General features: G+C 37.0%; 3 protein-coding genes and 2 pseudogenes across 3 annotated transcripts; all 5 read right to left on the bottom strand.

The window, feature by feature from the left end:
* Positions 1-2,121: 2,121 nt before the first annotated feature.
* Positions 2,122-4,406, bottom strand: LOC102594371 (subtilisin-like protease SBT1.7). Its single transcript, XM_006358346.2, has one exon. The coding sequence runs from the start codon at positions 4,404-4,406 to the stop codon at positions 2,157-2,159; it is 2,250 nt and encodes a 749-aa protein (XP_006358408.1). The 3' UTR covers positions 2,122-2,156.
* Positions 4,407-5,934: 1,528 nt separating this feature from the next.
* On the bottom strand, positions 5,935-8,461 carry LOC102580546 (subtilisin-like protease SBT1.7). Its single transcript, XM_006358309.2, has one exon. It carries the CDS (start codon positions 8,376-8,378, stop codon positions 6,105-6,107), a length of 2,274 nt encoding a protein of 757 aa, XP_006358371.1. The 5' UTR covers positions 8,379-8,461; the 3' UTR covers positions 5,935-6,104.
* Positions 8,462-11,966: 3,505 nt separating this feature from the next.
* Positions 11,967-14,490, bottom strand: LOC102580222 (subtilisin-like protease SBT1.7; annotated as a pseudogene).
* A 1,235-nt stretch (positions 14,491-15,725) lies between these two features.
* LOC102594039 (subtilisin-like protease SBT1.7) lies at positions 15,726-18,024 on the bottom strand. The gene has a single exon (XM_006358345.2). The coding sequence runs from the start codon at positions 17,955-17,957 to the stop codon at positions 15,726-15,728; it is 2,232 nt and encodes a 743-aa protein (XP_006358407.1). The 5' UTR covers positions 17,958-18,024.
* Positions 18,025-19,726: 1,702 nt separating this feature from the next.
* Positions 19,727-21,463, bottom strand: LOC107062807 (subtilisin-like protease SBT1.7; annotated as a pseudogene).
* Positions 21,464-21,730: the final 267 nt, after the last annotated feature.

Here is a 21,730-nt window from a genome sequence, read left to right as displayed (position 1 = left end):
ATATAGATTATAGATGATAAATATTAATAAATTAGATATTTAATTAGGAACTAATCTTAGGAAGTCTAAAAGTCATTAACATTTTAATTAGACTTTTTTTAAAAAAAAATTATAATTATTATATACATATAGATTATAGATGATAAATATTAATAAATTAGATATTTAATTAGGAATTAATCTTAGGAAGTCTAAAAGTCCTTAACATTTTAATTAGACTTTTTTTAAAAAAAAATTATAATTATTATATACATATAGATTATAGATGATAAATATTAATAAATTAGATATTTAATTAGGAATTAATCTTAGGAAGTCTAAAAGTCCTTAACATTTTAATTAGACTTTTTTTAAAAAAAAATTATAATTATTATATACATATAGATTATAGATGATAAATATTAATAAATTAGATATTTAATTAGGAATTAATCTTAGGAAGTCTAAAAGTCCTTAACATTTTAATTAGACTTTTTTTAAAAAAAAATTATAATTATTATATACATATAGATTATAGATGATAAATATTAATAAATTAGATATTTAATTAGGAATTAATCTTAGGAAGTCTAAAAGTCCTTAACATTTTAATTAGACTTTTTTTAAAAAAAAATTATAATTATTATATACATATAGATTATAGATGATAAATATTAATAAATTAGATATTTAATTAGGAATTAATCTTAGGAAGTCTAAAAGTCATTTAACATTTTAATTAAACTTATACAATCAAATATTTAAATATTTTATAACAATTTAATTAATAGAAGGGGTAAAACCGTAATTCAACTTTCAACTTTTTTTGTTCATGCTTATAGTAATATATGATATATATGATTTTTTATTCCTTCTTTTAGGTATTGGATATTGATATTCTCCTTCAACTTTCTGGACACCATGAGTTGTCGTGGAATGGATAGTTCTAATTTCTTCGCCCTTAATTCAAACTCTGAGAGCGGAAAAACCCTGGTAGGTAGCGCTTTTTTCCTTTAATGGCCTTATGCAAGTGAATCCGAATTAGGCAGGCCTTAAAAGGGAACACTGAATGAGAAATTAAAAAAAAAAAAAAGACACAAGTTTCTAAACCCTCCACCCTAGACCAAAGGTATTGGGTTTGAACCCTCATAATCGAATAAACTCATGGTAGGGAGTGCTTCCTTCTTTAATGGGGGATTAACACGGTGTGGAATCATATTAGTCGTTGATAAAATTATTCCCTGTGCTAAAACGGTGAAAGTAATGGCACTAAAAGAAAATATAAGGCTGAGGGGTGGGGCACAGACAAGCCTCACCTTGTGAGCTAGCTTTCGTGGTTGAGTTATGCCCAAGATTCATTTCATATAGAACATGTTATCAGAGTAGGATCCACCCCGATTCTTGTTTACTGATGATGGCCCCCATAGGCGTGAAGTGGGGTGTTAAAAGTCCCACATCGGATGAAAAAGGGTTGGTGGTTGTATCAGAGATGAACCCATTCGAATTCTTTGTTTCACCAATGTTGGGCCCCATTTATATTGTTCAAGCACCAGTTGGGAGGCCTGGGCATGTGGGGGGTGTTGAGTCCCCCTCATCGGCTAAGGGATGGGGGACTTGGTTTCCTTATATGACTTGAATAATCCTCACTTTTGAGCTAGCTTTTGGGTTTAGTTAGGCTCAAAATCCATTTTATAACAGTTTCTGTGCAAATTCAGCTTGTTGTTGAACGGGAGAGCTAATCTCATCGACCTACTCCACAAGGCATAATTGATTTAGCATTATGTGCTTGATCGAAATCAATTGAGAACCTGAAACTTGCAAGTATAGTGGATGGTAGTAATCGATCTGTCCATTTCCATTTTCCATCGTGGCTAGCTCGAGCTTCAATAATGCTGTTTTTCCGGTTGACTTGAGATAAACAGCCTCAATCTCAGCATCATTTCTCTGATACCTGGAAGTTTGATAATGTAAAGTGAAATTCAACTATAACGAAAGGATGTGGTAAATAAAGAAAGTGAAAGAAGAGAGTAGAAAAAATAGTAGTTCACTCTGAAATGAAAGTAACACAAGAATAATAGAATATCATGAGTACTTTCTGCATTCATTCTACATTTTGGATTCAAACAATTAATCCAGGCTTGTTACATGGAGCAAATCATTTTAAAAATGAAACGAGTTTAGAAATCCAAAGTTGCAGTTTCTTCTAGAACAACTGCAATTGGACTTCTTACAGAGTGCCTATTACTAGTCCACTTCAAGAATCCTTGAACTACACCACTGGTTGAACTATTGGCTGTTCTTGAAAAAGTTACTTGATATGTCTTTTTCTGGTTCATCTTCAAGAACTTTAGAGTAGAGGGTTTAACAGTCACGGAAACTCCTTGTGATGAAACTATTTCCACAATGTAAGATGATTTTGCCTCCCCAACGTTAGTCACTGTTCTTGTATATGTTTGAGGATTTTCTCCAAGTGTGATGGAAAATGAAGGATAGTTTAGTTGTGCTTCAGGAATGCTTTTCACTTCCGAGCAATCCACCTTACGTTGTAGAAGGTTTCCAACCTCTCGATTTGTGTAATTCAAACCGCATAAATAAGGTACATAGTCCTTGACTGGGGTATCATAAATTAATCCTGGATCATTTGCTCTTTCTGGATTGACATGTCCTGCACCAAACGCGAAGATGCTAGCAGGAAGGAGTGTTTCATCTAATATGGGACCGTTGGCAAGATTGGTTGTATCAGCTGTTGTCATGATTGCTGATTTAATAGCTGCAGGAGACCAAGTGGGGTGAGCGCTTTTTAGCAATGCTGCTACTCCACTGAGGTGAGGACAAGACATGGAGGTACCCGAAATAATATTGAAGGTAGATTTTGTGTTTGTATTGTTCTCCATGGAGGTAGGCCAAGCAGCAAGAATATTAACACCAGGGCCAATAATGTCAGGCTTTAAGATTCCGCGACTAGCTATGCTTGGCCCTCTGGAAGAAAATCCAGCAACAACCGGAGCATTTTGATCACCGAGTATAGTTCCTTGGAATGTAATCCGAGCAACATGTTTCTTCGTTGAATTCATATAGTCAATGATTTTCATTCCATCTTCATAAGTTACATCCATTGCTGGAAGGACGTGAGCGTCAGCTGATGTAGTGAAACCGTCTTCTATCCTATTTATTAGAATCATGCCAACACCTCCGGCATCCTTAACAGCTTGTCCTTTTGCAATCCTCGTATAACCGCCCCCTATCATACACAAGACTATTTTGCCTTTAACAGCACGGTCAGTCAATGTACCTGATCCGCAATAAGAGCTGTCAGACTCACTAGCATTTAGTGATGGATCAAACAAAGGGACGAATTTTGTACTGAAAAACTTTGAGTGAAAAGCCGATTCGCCTTCAAACACTTTTTTGTTTCCTAGCTGAACTGTTGCCTTAATTTTCCTGTCAAGAGTGCTCGCGCCTACTGTGAGAATCCACGGGGCTTCATTTGCAACAGAACTTTCGGATGGACCACTATTACCAGCAGAGCAACTTACAAGAATACCTCTTTGTGTTGCACTGTACGCACCGAGTGCAATAGAATCACTATAGAAGGGACTAGTACTCGAACCAAGAGATAGCGATAGGATGTCAACTCCGTCATCAATAGCTACATCCATAGCAGCTAGAATCCCACTGTCAGAGCAACCAAACGAATCACAAACCTTATAAATGGCTAGGTGAGCAAGAGGGGCAACACCAACAGCAGTGCCATTAGCATTTCCATACACATTGGCACCTTTCACAAAACCGCCAGCAGCAGTGCTGGCGGTGTGTGTACCGTGTCCATCATCATCTATTGGCGAACCATTTTCCTTTGGGAATATCCGTGCTCCAATGAGCTTGTTGTTGCACTTTGTAGTGAAGTTCGATTCACATTTTCCCTTCCATTTAGCAGGTGGAGGAGGCATTCCTCTGTCGCTAAATGAAGGATGGTCTGGAAAAATCCCAGAGTCCAAGACTCCGATGATCACGCCTTTACCATAGTTGGAATCTCTCCACAAGCCAATGTTCTGCTTCAATCCAAGAAAACTCTGAGTACGTGTAGTATGCAAAGACAATATCCTCTCCGGCCATGCATTTACAAAGCCTGATTTCTTCTTCATTTCTTTCACTTGATCTGCTGATAATCTTGCAGCAAAGCCTTTCATCACATTGTGATATGAGTATATCAAACGCGGCACCTCTTCATTCGAACTTGTGCTTGCTATACTCTTTGGCAAAAAAGAATTGTACCAACTTTCTAAATCCATTGACATTGATTGAGTTGAAATTTGGTTTTCTGGAGATTCAACTTGAACTATATAAGTCTCTAAATTGCTTTGCATACTAGGCGATGACATACAACCAACAATGAACAAAACAAGAAGGATATTCAAGAACTTCATGGCTACAAATTAGCTAAAAGAACTATAAATACATGAACTAATTATGTATTCATGAAAGAAAAGGTGATGATTTTCCCTTCTTTGAAGTACTAACATATATAGTGCTCTAGTCCTATAGTTTTGATTGGTCATCTAGATCAAGATTTAAAATTGTTTAATCAATAGATACCCTCATGTTACTTGATGTATTATATTGTGTGTGGGAAAAAAAAAAGTATCATGTGATAGAAAAAGACTAAAGTTGAAAGGAACAATTAAATAAGAACATAAAACATAAAATAATTTTAGTTGGAACTCCTTCCTAAGAATTGACTTAGTCTTGATTGAAGAAAAGCTATCTCTATTTTCTCGGCTCGAATCAAAGACCTCTGATTAAAGACACAAGGATCACCTTCGTTCCATTACATTCCTTGTTGGTAATATAGTCATTGTTATACGAGGATTACTCTTTACAAGCTCTTTTTGTTATATGTGTATTCTTATTCCACATTCTATCAGACATAAAATAAAACTTAATTTTCCCAATTGGCTGTAAGAATTCTAATTTCATACAATAAAATGCAGCTTTTTGCTGAGAAAAAAAAAACTTAAAAATTCTAGGCCCCTTGCAAGCCATGCTTTTTCCTTTTCCTTTATTTTGTGCATATTATAATAGGGGCAGAGCTACTGTATTAGATAAGGGTTTGATCGAATTCACTATCTTTTGCTTAGATACTGTAGTTATATTAGGAGATTCATTAGATACGTATAAATATTTACTCGCGGACTCAGTAGCTAAAACGAGCGAAGAGTTCGATGACGAGTTCTGAACTCATAAACTTTAAATCCTAGTTCCGCCTCTATATTATTACCACCTAAAGATGGGAACTTTAACTACTTTTTTTTTCCACATATACCATGTGGATGTTGCTTTATTTCTTGTTTGATGTTGGATTTAGTATCTGGCATTTTTTTGATTTATCCTACGTCCTACTTAAAATACTCATCTCTTTATAATATTCAATTGTACAAATGTTAAAGTTTACATCTAATGAATAAATTACATCTTTTAATAATCTTGGTAGGGTCAGTATCATATTACTTAATTAGACCACTAAGACTCTTGGTGAGTATTTTATATTATTCCTTCTTTTAGGTATTGGATGTTGAAATTCTCCCTCTACTTTCTAGACACCATGAGTTGTTGTAGGATGGATAGTTTTAATTCTTTCACCCTTAATCAAATATCTCAAATTCAAATTTTTAGAGCAGAAAAAAAACATGGTAGGGAGCGCTTCCTCTTTTAATGGCCTTATGCAGGCGAAAAGGGAACACTGCACACCAAACGGAAAATTAAAAAAGAAAAGACATAAGGTCTTGGGATTCGAACCTTTGTGATCGAAAAAAATCATGATAGAAAGTGCTTCTTCCTTTAATGGGCCTAACACGACGCGAATTTGTATTAATTGTGTCTTGTATTTAAGTTTTTATCACTTAACTATGGTTAAGTAATATGCATTCTCATTGTAATTTCAGTATAAACATTGAGTGCGAGTAAGTATTTTCCGTTATAATAGATGAAAGAGAGTACAATAAAAATTAACAAAGATCAAAATAGAAATATTAGTCCATACATGAGTGATTTATGAACTCATTTGGATACAAACCATTAATGTAGGCTTATTATACATGGAAACAAATTATTAAAAATCAAACAAACTAATCAATATCTGGTGTTTCTGGCTCTTGTAGCACAACTGCAATTGGACTTCTTACAAAGTGCTTATTACTAGTCCATTTCATGTACCCATGAACAACTTCCATGTTTCTAATCACTGTTGTTGTGGAAAATGTCACACGGTACGTCATCTTCTGATTCAACTTTGAGAACTTTAGAATCGAGGGCTTAACAACCACGGAGACCATTCGTGGTGAAACTATCTCCACGCGATAAGTTGATTTTACCTCTCCAACGTTTGTCACCGTTCTCGTGTATGTTTGAGGTTTTTCACCAAGTGAGATGGAAAATGAAGGGTAATTGAGTTGTGCTTCAGGGATGCTTTTCACTTTTGAGCAATTCGCCTTGCGTTGTAGAAGGTTTCCAACCTCTCGATTTGAGTAATTCAAACCACATAAATAAGGTAAGTAGTCCTTGAATTGAGTATCGTAAACTAGTCCTGGATCATTTGCTCTTGATGGATTGACATGTCCTGCTCCAAATGCGAAGATTCTAGCAGGAGTGAGTGTTTCACTTAGGAAGGATTCATTGTTGAGGTTGACTATGTCCGCGGTTGTCATAATTGCTGATTTAATAGCTGAAGGGGACCATGTGGGGTGCGCGCTTTTCAGCAATGCTGCTACTCCGCTGAGGTGAGGACAGGACATGGAGGTGCCAGAAATGATGTTGAATGTCGATTTTGTGTTTGTTTTGTTCTCAACCGAATTATGCCAAGCTGCAAGAATGTTGACACCAGGACCAATAATATCAGGCTTCAAGATTCCAGGACTAGCTGTGCTCGGTCCACGAGCAGAAAATGCAGCAACCACCGGAGCAGTTTTATCTCCAATTATCGTTCCTTGGAACGTAATTCTAGCCACAGGATTCTTCGTTGATTTCATATAGTCAGTGATTGAATTTCTATCAGAGGATGTCACGTCCAAGGCTGGAAGGACGTGAGCATCCGCTGATTTAGTGGAACCGTCCTGAGGACGATTTGTGAGAATCATACCAACACCTCCAGCATTCTTAACAGCTTGCCCTTTTTCAATTCTGTTAAAACCACCACCTACCTTGCACAAGACGATTTTCCCTTTTGCAACAGCGCTGAGCTCGGTCAGCCCTGGTCCGCAAAAGAGGATATCTGAGTCAGAATCAGGATCAGTTGCATTCTCTGAAGGATCAAACAAAGGGAAGAATTTGTTATTGGAAACTTTAGGATGAAAAGCTGATTCGCCCTCGAATTCTTCTTTGTTTCCAAGCCTTAGAGTGGCCTTAATTTTCCTGTCAAGCGTGCTCGCTCCTACTGTGAGAATCCACGGGGCTTCATTTACAACCGTGCTTTCAAATGGACCATTATTACCAGCAGAGCAACTTACAAGAATACCTCTTTGTGTTGCACTATACGCCCCGAGTGCAATAGGGTCACTATGAAAGGGGTTAGTAGTTCCACCAAGGGAAAGTGATAGGATATCAACTCCGTCATCAATAGCAGCGTCCATAGCAGATAAAACACCACTATCAGAGCAACTAAACGAATCACATACCTTATAAATGGCTAGGTGAGCAAGAGGGGCAATTCCAACCGCGGTGCCAATAGCATTTCCAAACACATTGGCACCTTTCACAAAACTGCCAGCAATTGTGCTGGCAGTGTGTGTACCATGTCCATTATCATCTATTGGTGAACCATTGGCTTGTGGGAACGTCCTCGCTCCAATAAGCTTGTTGTTACACTTCGTAGTGAAGTTGGATTCACATTTTCCCTTCCATTTAGCAGGCGGAGGAGGCATTCCTTCGTCACTAAATGAAGGATGGTCAGGTGAGATCCCGGTGTCTAAAACACCGATGATCACACCTTTCCCATAGTTAGAATTCTTCCACAAGCCAATGTTCTGATGCAATCCAAGAAAACTCGGACTATGAGTGGTGTGTAAGGACAAAATCCTCTCTGGCCACGCAGCTATAAACCCCGGTTTCTTCTCCATTTCTTTCACTTGCTCTGCTGTTAATCGCGCTGCAAAGCCTTTCATAACATTGCGATATGAATATACTAAACGCGACGCCTCCTCATTCGAGCTAGCACTTGTCCTTGCTATTGTATTTGGTAAAAAGGATTGATACCAACTCTCTAAATCCCCTGACAAAGATTGTGTTGAAATTTGACTTTCTGGGGATTCAACGTGTACTATATACGTTTTTAATTCGCTCTCTATACTAGCCCATGACAAACAACCAAGTATAGTAAAAACAAGAAAAAAATTGAAGATTTTCATGACTAAAAATGTGGTAAGAAATTTGTATTTTCTTGAGCTAAAACATTAATACAATTTGTAAAATGATGTTTGTTATTTTGCATTCTTTTGGACAAATGGTATATATAGTGCTCTGGCGGCTGATCCTGTTCATGATCAAAACAAGTTGAGTGGAAGCTTTTGTATTATTTAATTAGTAGAGCCCATGTTTAATATAGTACTAATTCTTGATTTTTTTAAATTATTTTATTGAAAGAGGAAAACAATTATTATGAGAAGAAAAAAAAAGAACTAGAGTTAAAAGGAAGAATGGATAATGATGTGAATGAATGCCACCACTGTTCTAGTGGTAAGAGCGCACATATGATACGTAAATTCGTGGTCTTTAGTTAGGCAAAAGTACACTATGACTTGAATTCCAGAGATACATTTTAGTTAAACTAAGGTCATATTATCCTAAATTTATTCTTTTTGTAATTTTGTACACTTTTTTGGGTTACATGGCATCTAAACATCTCCCACGTATGTGGAGTCACGGAGTGTGTCACGTAAGCCAAAAAGGGTATAAAATTACAAACAAAATGAGTTTAGATGTAATAGGATCTTAGTTTAATTAAAGCATATCTCTGAAATTTCGATTATAATCCAGACTCCAAAGGTAACTGTGCCTTTTTTCTTTATTTTTAGATAAAGTTATTCCTTTGTCAGAAAAAAGAAGAAGATAAAAGTAATAGTTGCACTAATATATTAAGGACCCATCCAATTAGCAGCCATTATTTTCCCAATTGTGTTCATATTATATATTATAACAATCTAAAGTTGACAACTTTGACTTATTTGTAGCGAGAAGTCCGGATACTGATTCGATCGAATCTAATATTTTTTAGTTAAATAATGTATTTATATCACAAAATATATTAAGAGGGTATAAATATTAAATTTAGACATCTATTATTGGCTCTTAAAGGTGTCATTCTAAATTTTAGAATCATAAAATTAAAATTTTGATTTCGCCTTTGTTTGTATACTTGATATTTCTGGTCAATTATTTGATATTGGATTTATTATATAGTACTATTATTGATATACCCTATTTCATACATATAATGATCAATTCTTTAGTGGGCAACATGTTTAAATAGTTACCAGTTTCCATTACATCTTCCAAGTACCTTCACAAGGTCAACATACTTTACCTTAATTTAGGCCACAAAATACTGGTTCTCCGTAAATATTTTACTTTTCTCGTTAAGTTTGATACTAAATATAAAATTTATTTTTTAATTAAGTTGTATTAATTTAATAAATAATAACTTAAAGTTTTATTTTTTAAGGTAAATCAAGTTGTCTATGGGCGAAGGGTCCGAAAGATAAGTAGCTAGTGTCCATCAAAATCAAATTATTCCATTTTCCTTGGTATTGGTGACTATCTTTATTTTTTAGAGATAGAATTACAGTTTAAATTTTGCGAATTGTGAATTTGTTAGTGTATTCATAACTCATTTTATTTATTTGGTTCACAATTAAGTAAGTATTTATGCATATTCAATAGAAATCTCTAGTATAAAAACGAGATCTAAACAAAGCTAGCTCTGCCTTATCATAAACTTTATATTTCCACCACCTTCAAGTTCCATTCCAAGAAGACATATCATAAACAAACATTCAAATTTGACTTTATCTGATTTTAAGCATATAAATCTATAGTGGCGCCGTGGCGGAGCCAGGAAGTAAAAATATACAAGCGTTGTTACCACACAACCTCAAGTAATTTTTGCATCCCCTTAATTGCTATACCAAACTTTCAACTTGTATCAATAGGTGTCAACACTAGTATATATTTATTAAACCAAATTTTGATCTATATATACAATATAATTTTTTGAAGTGTCGTTTGACACCCCTTGCCTTAGGGTAGCTCCGCCCCTATATATCTAGCTAGACACATTAATTTGTCGGATGACACCAAAATTTATGTATCACATCAATATTGAGAATTTGAAAGACAAAATTGAAATGAGTTGAAGTGTTTAGTGGTCTATGTTCCAAAAATAAAATAAAATCAAGTTTTCAACTTTTTTTTCCCCAAATCAATTACACTTCCAAATGAACAAATTGGGGATTTTTTTTTAAAAAAAAAAATAGAGGAGAAAGTATGAACACACAAATTCTCGACGCCAAACTGTTATGAAATTCGAGGTAAAATTGAATCTCATTTTCCCCATTTTCTGCTTAATTTTTCACTTTAATGGAAGAAAAAAGTTTCCTTCGTGTCTGTTTTTTTTTTTGCTAATTCAGATATTTTGATGATTATTGCTGGTGAGTTTTGAGTTTTAACTGATTTTGTTATTCGAATCATTACTTTGCTCCGTCCCTGGACCACCATTGTCCGACCTCTGTCCACGGCTCAGAAGCGAAGCCAGAATTTAAACTTTATGAGTTCGAGATTTTAGGATAATATTTTTAAATGCTAATTAATAAGTTTGGAATTTAATATTTATACTTATTTAGTAGAATCCTTGAGTCGAGGATCTATAGGAAATAACCATAAGGACAAGGTCTGTTTACGCTCTACCCTTTTCGAGTCTGGAATTACATTGGGTATGTTGTTGATATTTAGTAGAATCTTAACTCATAGAGAATTTGAGCTGAAGATTTAACCCTACGGGTGAATAGACTTTTAGTCGTGGGCTCATTTGAACTCATAACTTTTGTATATGGTATAGATATATATATGTAAAAAAATTATTAAAATATCAAAAGTTTGAACGATGCAAGAGAATTAAATCCATTAAATTTATATTTTGGATCCGTCTCGATCTCTTATTGTTCCCCTTTATATATGCTTCACTTTCAGAAGTTATGTAAAGAATTCACCCTTTAACATTAAGAATTCATCCCACAAAAGGACCCTGTTTATAGAACAATTACTCGGAAAGATGAGTGCAGGAAACAAAGAGATGAAACGAAAGAGACAAGAGAACAACCAAATAAAAGTTGTGGTGGAGTGAGAAGTACTCCTTTATTCTTAACTAGAGGTTTCGGGTTCAAGCTTTGAGTATGGAAGTGACTGGACACAAGTTGGGAAACAAACTAATAGAGAGAAGAGAATAGAAAATTTAAATGAAAATGATTCCCCGAAAGAATGACAATATAAAAAGTTGTACATGTGCAACTAAATGAAGCTTCCAACATAATTTTTTTTTTTGCATTCGCTCTCCTATTATATGTGTAGAACATGCGAGCGTCACATAGCTGTTGGAGTCCCTCGTCGGTTGGATAAGGGGTCCTTGTTCTCTTTTTATAGTTTGGGGCAATCCTTCCCTCATGATCTAGTTTTTGGATAAAGTCAGGCCCCCATTTCTTTAACATGATATTAGAGCAAAACGCATCCCAATTCATTGTTTCTGATGTTGGGCCTTCCGGCTTATATTGTCCATACTCTAGATGTCTAGTCTTGGGCTTGCAGAGTTGTTGGAGTCCACATTGGTGGGATAAGGGGTCCTGGTCTCCTTATGTGGTCTATGTATTAAGCCTTTATACAATTTACATGAACAATTTTGGAATTTATAACTATTTGTACTGATTCATGTGGTAACATTTTTGATATTATGAAAATGTAACATGCAAATATAATGTGAATACTTTTGTCACTTATAATTCAACAGTTTCTATTGGAACCACTAACATAGGCTTGTTATACATTGTTCCAATTACTAAAATGAGAAGAAAATAAAACTAGAAACCAATTGTAGGCTGTAGCACAACTGCAACTGGGCTTCTTACTGAGTACTTCTTACTACTCCATTTCAAGAATCCTTGAGCAATGCCACTGTTTGGGCTATTATCTCTTTTCGTAAATGTCACTTGGTATTTCAACTTCTGGTCCAACTGGGAGAATTCCAGAGTAGAGGGCTTAACAATCACAGAGACTCCGGGTGGGGAAGCTATTTCCACACTGTAAGATGATTTAGCTTCCCCGACGTTAGTCACTGTTCTCGTATAAGTCTGAGGAATTTCTCCTAGTGCGATGGAGAATGAAGGATAATTTAGTTGTGCTTCAGGAATGTGTTTCACTTCCTTACAATCCACTTTGCGTTGCAGGAGATTTCCCACCTGTCGATTTGTGTAATTCAAACCGCAGAGGTAAGGCAGGTAGTCCTTCAATTCGGTGTCGTAGATTAGTCCTGGATCATTAGCTCTCGATGGATTGACATGTCCTGTACCGATTGCGAAGATGTTAGCCGGAAGGAGCCTCTCATCTAAGATGGGATCATTGGCGAGGTTCACTGTGTTAGCAGTTGTCATGATTGCTGATTTGATAGCTGCAGGGGACCAAAGTCGGGTAGTGTGCTTTTCAGCAATGCTGCTACTCCACTGAGGTGTGGACAAGACATGGAAGTGCCCGATATAATGTTGAAGGTAGACTTTGTGTTTGTTTTGTTGTCAATGGAGGTAGGCCAAGCAGCAAGAATGTTAAGACCGGGACCAATAATATCAGGCTTCAAGATTCCAGGACTAGCTATACTTGGTCCCCTAGAAGAAAATGCAGTAACCACCGGAGCATCTTTATCCCCAATTATTGTTCCTTGAAATGCAATTTTTGCAATTGGTTTTGACGTTGAGTTCATGTAGTCAAGAATTTCCATTCCATCTTTGTAGGTAATATATAGAGCCGGAAGGACGTGAGCATCGGCAGGTATAGTGAAACCATCATCAGCGGTACTAATGATAATCATGCCAGCACCTCCGGCATCCTTTACAGTTTTTCCTTTTACTATCCTGGGAATACCACCCCCTGCCTTGCACACAACAATTTTGCCTTTAATTTCAGGGTCACTCAGAGTATCTGGTCCGCAGTAAGGTCTTTCAAAGTCAGTTGCATTCAGTGAAGGATCAAACAGAGGGGAAAATGTTGAATTGTGATCCTTTGGATGAAAAGCTGTTTCGCCCTCGAATAATTGTTGGTTTCCGAGGGTAACAGTGGCCTTGAGTTTCCTGTCAATATTGCTTGCACCTACTGTCAGAATCCATGGAGCTTCATTTGATAAGGTGCTATCATATGGACCGCTATTACCGGCAGAGCAACTTACAAGAATACCTCTTTGTGCTGCACTATAGGCACTGAGTGCAATCGGATCATTATAGAATGGAATGCTGCTACCACCAAGGGAAAGGGACAGGATATCTACTCCATCATCAATAGCTGCATCTATGGCAGCTAGAATGTCACTGTCGGCGCAACCAGATGAATCACAGACCTTATAAATGGCCAGGTGAGCAAGAGGGGCAATCCCAACCGCAGTGCCTTCAGCGTTCCCATACACATTCGCACCTTTCACAAAACTTCCTGCAGCTGTGCTGGCTGTGTGTGTACCATGTCCATCCTCATCAATTGGTGAATCACTGCTTATTGGGAAAGTCCTCGCACCAATGAGCTTGTTGTTACACTTTGTTGTGAAGTTCGATTCACACTTACCCTTCCATTTAGCAGGCGGAGGAGCCATTCCTTCGTCGCTAAATGAAGGATGGTCAGGTGAAATCCCGGTGTCTAAAACACCAATGATCACACCTTCACCATAGTTGGAATCCCTCCACAAGCCAACGTTCTGTTGCAATCCAAGAAAACTCGGAGTACGTGTAGTGTGCAAAGACAATTTTCTCTGAGGCCACGCAGATATAAAGCCTGGTTTCTTCTCCATTTCCTTCACCTGCTCAGCTGATAATCTTGCTGCAAAGCCTTTCATCACATTCTGATATGAATATATCAACCGCGGCTTTTCATCTGAGCCAGCGGTTGCTATGGTCTTTGGCAAGAAAGAATTGTACCAGCTCTCCAAATCCACTCTCGACGATTGAGTAGAAATTTGGCTTTCTGGAGATTCGACTTGAACTATGTACGTCACCAAATCGCTCTGCATACTAGGACATGAAAAACAAGCAAGTATAGCAAAAATAACAAAAAATATTTTCAAGATTCCCATGGCTGCAAGTGTGGTATGAAAAAGGAACTATGAATTAATGATGTACATTTAGGAAAGTGGAGTTTGATATGTTTTACTTTGTGTGTACTACTATTATATATAGTGTAGTCTGGTCCTGCAGTGGAAGATTTTTGAATTGTTTAATCAATAGCACTCCTTTTGATATTTTTTCCTAGAAATGGTTGTCACAATCTTCTTTTTTAATTAAAAAAAAAAACATTTTTCCACTTGCAAAGCTGCATGTTTAACTACCGATTGGGCTATTGACATTGACATTTAGACTAAAGATGAGTGTTCCCATTGAGAACTTTATTATAAAAAAGAGGGTACTTTGCTTCGACAAACTTTTTCTAGAAGTTATTAACACCTTTTTCTTGTTAAAACTATCCTTAACAGATCGATTTCGACTTCCATGATATAGCACTAATAGTCCTCCATGCAAAATTGGTGCACTCTTGGTCCCCAAGCTTTTGCCTATTTTTTTTTATTTTACGTTGGTTTTGCCTATTGGTTTAGTAGAAACAATAATTTCATGTGAGAGAAAGTGAGATTGAGAAGAAGAGTGCTTCTTATTTTGTTTAATCCAAACATCATTGCACCTAAACCAAGAACCTACCTTTACTTTTTGGATAATCTTTGCATTTCCCAAACATTATATGCTACAAAAAGTAATAACATGAAATATCCGAAGTATGATAAAAAAAAAATAAGTTCCAAATCTCAATACATAAAGAGTGAATAAATTAAAGGTGATAAGGTCGAGCCTAACACATCGGAATGGAGTAGAGATATACATGTAAATTAGCAACCTAGCATCTAATCTTAACCAATTTCATAGTTGGTATTGTGCTCGTCAAAGTGTGATGAGTCACTTTGCATTCACCTCATTCATATGAACAATGAGTACTCTTCTATTCGTGTTTTGACTACTGCACTATTTTGTTGTTTTTGTTTCTTTTTTGTAGGCTTTGCATTGTTTTCTTTGTTAGTTGCTATGTTTTCTTCTTCGTTGTATTTGGATTTGCTTCTCTTGAGCTGAGGGTCTTTCAGCAACAACCTATCTGCCTCCACAAGCAAGTGGTAAGGTTTGCGTACACTTTATATGAAACTTTTGACACATGTTCTTGCATATATTCTCATTTTCTCTGTGTAGAGCTCGCGTAGCTAAAGTGACATATATTAGATACGCTTTGTGAACATTTGACGTGTAAAATGTTGAAGGACATATATATGTGAAAGAGACTTGACAACAAGTTCATGTAGTAACATTTTTGATATTGTGAAAATGTAACATGAAAATATGATGTGAATACTTTTGTCACTTACTATTCAACAGTTTCTATTGAAACCACTAACATAGTCTTGTTATACATTGTTCCAATTACTAGAAACCAATTGTAGGTTGTAGCACAACTGCGATTGGGCTTCTTACGGAGTACTTCTTACTGCTCCATTTCAAGAATCCTTGAGCAATGCCACTGTTTGTGCTATTATCTCTTCTGGTAAACATCACTTGATATTTCAACTTCTGGTTTAACTGGGAGAATTTCAGAGTAGAGGGCTTAACAATCACAGTGACTCCGGGTGGGGAATCTATTTCCACAGTGTAAGATGATTTAGCTTCCCCGACGTTAGTCACTGTTCTTGTATATGTCTGAGAACTCTCCCCGAATTCGATGGAGAATGAAGGATAATTTAGTTGAGCTTCAGGAATGTGTTTCACTTTCTTACAATCCACTTTGTGTTTCACGATGCTTCCCACCTGTTGATTTGTGTAATTCAAACCGCACAGGTAAGGCAGGTAGTCGTCAAATGGGGTGTCGTAGATTAGTCCTGGATCATTAGCTCTCGATGGATTGACATGTCCTGCACCAATGGCAAAGATGTCAGCCGGAAGGAGCCTTTCATCTAAGATGGGAACATTGGCGAGGTTCAGTGTGTTAGCGGTTGTCATGATTGCTGATTTGATAGCTGAAGGGGACCAAGTGGGGTGTGTGCTTTTAAGCAATGCTGCTACTCCACTGAGGTGAGGACAAGACATGGAGGTTCCCTGTATAATATTGAAGGTAGATTTTGTGTGTTTTACGTAGTCAACGGAGGTAGGCCAAGCAGCAAGAATGTTATTACCGGGACCAATTATATCAGGCTTCAAGATACCAGGAGTAGCTTTGCTAGGTCCGCGAGAAGAATATGCAGCAACCACCGGAGCTTCTTTATCTCCGATTATTGTTCCATGGAACAAAATTCTTGCAGTTGGTTCTGATGTTGAGTTCATGTATTGAAGGATCTCCGTTCCGTCATTGAATGTAATAAACAGAGCTGGAAGGACGTGAGGATCGGCTAACTTGGTGAAACCAAGCTCAGGGATACTAACAAGAATCATACCAACTCCTCCGGCATCCTTTACAGCTTGTCCTTTTTCAACATTGCCAGCATTCCCAAGCTTGCACACAACAATTTTGCCTTTAATTTTAGGATCATTCAGAGTACCTGGTTCGCAATAAGGGCTATAAAAGTTGAGTTTACTCAGTGAAGGATCAATCAAAGGGAAAAAATCCAAAATGGGAACCTTAGGACTAAATGCTGATTCACCCACGAATAGTTTTTGGTTTCCGAGCATAACGGTGGCCTTAAGTTCTCTGTCAATAGTGCTTGCACCTACTGTCAGAATCCACGGAGCTTCGTTTGATATGATTCCATTGGATGGACCATCATTACTGGCAGAGCAACTTACAAGAATACCTCTTTTTGCGGCACTGTATGCCCCGAGTGCAATTGGATCATCATAGAATGACCTGCTAGGTCCACCCAGGGAAAGGGACAGGATATCTACTCCATCATCAATAGCTTCATCCATGCCAGCTAAAATGTCAGCATCGGCGCAACCAAATTCTTGACAGACCTTATAAATGGCCAAGTGAGCAAGAGGGGCAATCCCAACCGCAGTGCCTTTAGCGTTCCCATACACATTGGCACCTTTCACAAAATTTCCTGCAGCTGTGCTGGAGGTGTGTGTGCCATGTCCATCATCATCTATTGGCGAATGTTTGTCGTCTATGTAGGACCTTGCGCCAATGAGCTTGTTGTTACACTTTGCAGTGAAATTCGAATCACACTTTCCCTTCCATTTAGCAGGTGGAGGAGGCATTCCTTCGTCGCTAAATGAAGGATGGTCAGGGGTAACCCCGGTGTCCAAGACTCCAATGATCACACCTTTTCCATATTTGTCATCCCTCCACAAGCCAACGTTCTGTTGCAATTGAAGAAAACTCGGAGTATGGGTAGTGTGCAAGGACAATATCCTCTGAGGCCACGCAGATATAAAACCTGGTTTCTTCTCCATTTCCTTCACTTGCTTCGCTGACAATCTAGCAGCAAAGCCTATGATAACATTATGATATGAATATATCAACCGTGGCTTTTCCTCTGAGTCAGCGGTTTCTATGGTCTTTGGCAAGAAAGATTTGTACCAGCTCTCCAAATCCATTCTTGACGATTGAGTGGAAATTTGGCTTTCTGGTGATTCGACTTGAACTATGTACGTCTCCAAATCGCTCTGCATACTAGGACATGAAAAACAAGCAAGTATAGCAAAAATAACAAAAAATATTTTCATTGTTGCAAATGTGTTGAACTAATGATGTACACTTAGGAAAGTGGAGTTTGATATTTTTGCATTATGTATACTACTAGTACTTATAGTGAGCTCTGGCCTTGCAAATATTTGATTGTTTAATAAAGTAGTATTGTGTGTTTAAGGAACTAAAGTTGAAGCAGTAATTAAGAAAGTAATAAAAAGGAAAGGATGGTGATGTGAATTAGTTAGTCTAATTGAACATTTTCCTAGAAATGATTAGTGTTAATGACCATGTATCAAAACTTGATTCTCATAAACTACTTCTTAATTAAGAACAAATCTCCACTTGCAAAGCTATAAGTTTTACTACATTTGGCCTATTGACAGTTTGATGAATGATGATTGTTTTCATTGAGAACTTAAGTTCTTTTTTGGTAATTTGATTTGACATACCTGGCCTAGAACCTTTTACTTGTTAAAGCGGTGAATCGATTTTGATTTTATTGATCACATTGTCCTGTTGTCTTAATCGATAAACACCCTTTTTGGAATGTCAGTTAGCAGACAATTTGACACTAATTGCACGCTTTCCTAGAAATCATTAATATTAATGACCATACGCAAAAACCTTGATTCTCATAAACTTCTTCTTAATTAAGAACAAATTTGTATTTGCAACGCAACAAGTTTAACTGAATATTGGGCTATTGACATTGACATTTTGATGAATGATGACTGTTTCCATTGAGATTTTTTTGAAAAATAAATTGGTAATTTTCTTCGAGTGAAGTTGAGAAGAGAATTTTGGACAAAGAGTGACTTGAAAGTTATCTGAATAAGACATATTTCCATTAGTATCGCCATACCAAGACCTGCAAGTCATTGTAACCATGCCGAAAGGTATAATTAGCTATTTAAAACTCTTAGTCATCCTTTGAAAACCAAAGACACATTTATGTTAAAACATTATGTTCAATACCATCATCCAAGTCTTTCCTAGTTACAAGACAACATAAAAATGCAATATCATTAACAATCAACGGGGACAGAAACATTATCCTTCGCTCATTATTTTAAACTGAAGCTTTGAAAGACTCATAGATTCCCAAATTCATTATTTATACTGAAAAACCCTTTTCAAAATCATATGAGGCAATTCACAAACCAATAATCCAAGTTCTGAAATCATAATAAAGTAATTTGAACATAATTAATAAGAAAGGAATATTTGTAATCAATTTTCATGAAATCATCTCTCGACCCTAACCTCATTTCATAAAGAAAATACGAATAATAAAATATGAGTCTTGTATGAGTAGTTTGAAGTAGGCAGTGTTTATAAAGCTATCAATAGTTGGAGGACTAAAGTAATAATTCACGCCAAGTTTAGGGGTGTTTTCAATACTTATCTCTTAAAAATTCAGAGGTTAAACTATGTATTCAGCCTTTATAGAACTTACAAGAACAATTTTGGAACTATCACTATTTGAACTAGTTTATGTAAAGTTTGCTGCCATGTGACCAGAAGGTCACGGGTTTGAGTCATGGAAATAGCCCCTTGCAGAAATGCACGACAAAGCTGCGTACAATAGATCCTTCTACTCCGTCTCTTTTCCAGACTCGCTCATAGAGAGAGCTTAGTGCACCAAGCTGCCCTTTTAGGGGTACTAATTCATGTAGTAACATTTTTGAAATTGTGAAACTGAGTACTTTTGTCTCATAGTATTCACTGCTTTCTATTGAAACCAACAACCAGAGTCTTGTTATACATTCTTCCAATTACTAAAAAAATGAGAAGAAATATAAAACTAGAAACCAATTGTAGGCTGTAGGATAACTGCAATTGGGCTTCTTACTACTCCATTTCAAGAATCCTTGACTAATACCACTATTTGTGCTATTATCTCTTCTCGTAAACGTCACTTGGTATTACAACTTCTGGTTACTTGGAGAATTTTAGAGTAGAGGGCTTAACAATAACAGTGACTCCGGATGGGGAATCTATTTCCACAGTGTAAGATGATTTAGCTTCCCTGACGTTAGTCACTGTTCTTGTATATGTCTGAGAACTCTCCCCGAATTTGATGGAGAATGAAGGATAATTTAATTGAGCTTCAGGAATGTGTTTTACTTTTTTACAATTCACTTTGTGTTGCACGATGCTTCCCACCTGTTGATTTGTGTAATTCAAATCGCACAGGTAAGGCAGGTAGTCTTTTAACAAGGTGTCGTAGATTAGTCCTGGATCATTAGCTCTTGATGGATTGACATGTCCTGCACCAATGGCAAAGATGTTAGCCGGAAGGAGCCTTTCATCTAAGAAAGGATCATTGGCGACGTTCAGTGTGTTAGCGGTTGTCATGATTGCTGATTTGATAGCTGCAGGGGACCAAGTCGGGTGTGTACTTTTCAACGATGTTGCTACTCCACTGAGGTGAGGACAAGACATGGAGGTGCCTGATAGAATATTGAAGGTAGATTTTGTGTGTTTGTTGTAGTCAACGGAGGTAGGCCAAGCAGCAAGAATATTAAGACCGGGACCAATTATATCAGGCTTCAAGATACCAGGACTAGCGTAGCTTGGTCCACGAGCAGAAAATACAGCAACCACAGGGGAATCTTTATCTCCGATTATTGATCCTTGGAATGAAATTCTTGCAATTGGTTTAATTGTGGAGTTCATGTAGTCAAGAATTTCAATTCCGTCTTTGTATGTAATAAACAGAGCTGGAAGGACGTGAGCATCAGCAGACGTAGTGAAACCATACTCAGGGAAACTATAGATAATCATGGCAATACCTCCGGCATCCTTTACAGCTTGTCCTTTATCCCTTATAAATGGCCAGGTGATCTAGAGGGGCAATACCAACCGCAGTGCCTTTAGCGTTCCCATATACATTGGCACCTTTCACAAAACTTCCTGCAGCTATGCTGGAGGTGTGTGTGCCATGTCCGTCATTATCTATCGGTGAATCACTGCTTATTGGAAAATTCCTTGCACCAATGAGCTTGTTGTTACACTTTTTAGTGAAATTCAATTCACACTTGCCCTTCCATTTAGCAGGCGGAGGAGGCATTCCTTCGTCACTAAATGAAGGATGGTCAGGGGTAATCCCGGTGTCTAAGACTCCAATGATCACACCTTTTCCATAGTTGGCATCCCTCCACAAGCCAACGTTCTGATGCAGTCCAAGAAAATTCGGAGTATGGGTAGTGTTCAAGGACAATATCCTCTGAGGCCACGCAGATATAAAGCCTGGTTTCTTCTCCATTTCCTTCACCTGTTTCGCTGACAATCTTGCAGCGAAGCCTATGATAACATTATGATACGAATATATCAACCATGGATTTCCATCTGAGTCAGCAGTTTCTATGGTCTTTGGCATGAAAGACTTGTACCCGCTCTCCAAATCCATTCTTGATGATCGAGTGGAAATTTGGCTTTCTGGAGATTCGACTTGAACTATGTACATCTCCAAATCGTTCTGCATACTAGGGCATGAAAAACAAGCAAGTATAGCAAAAATAACAAAAAATATTTTCATTGTTGCAAATGTGTTGGGAGTTTGATGTTTTTGCATTATGTGTACTACTAGTATTTGTACTGTGCTCTGGCCTTGGAAATATATGATTGTTTAATAAAGTATTATTCTGTGATAAAAGAACTAAAGTTGAAGGAGCAATTAAGAAAGAAATTAGTTAGTCAAATTGAACCTTTTCCTAGAAATGATTAGTGTTAATGACCACATCTCAGAGCTTAATTCTCATAAACTTCTTCTTAATTAAGAACAACTGTCTACTTGCAAAGCTGT

Source organism: Solanum tuberosum, unplaced genomic scaffold, assembly GCF_000226075.1.
Source record: "Solanum tuberosum cultivar DM 1-3 516 R44 unplaced genomic scaffold, SolTub_3.0 scf00273, whole genome shotgun sequence".
Classification (NCBI taxonomy): domain Eukaryota; kingdom Viridiplantae; phylum Streptophyta; class Magnoliopsida; order Solanales; family Solanaceae; genus Solanum; species Solanum tuberosum.
Note: the sequence above shows the minus strand (reverse complement) of the source record. Positions and strands in the feature narration are given on the sequence as shown.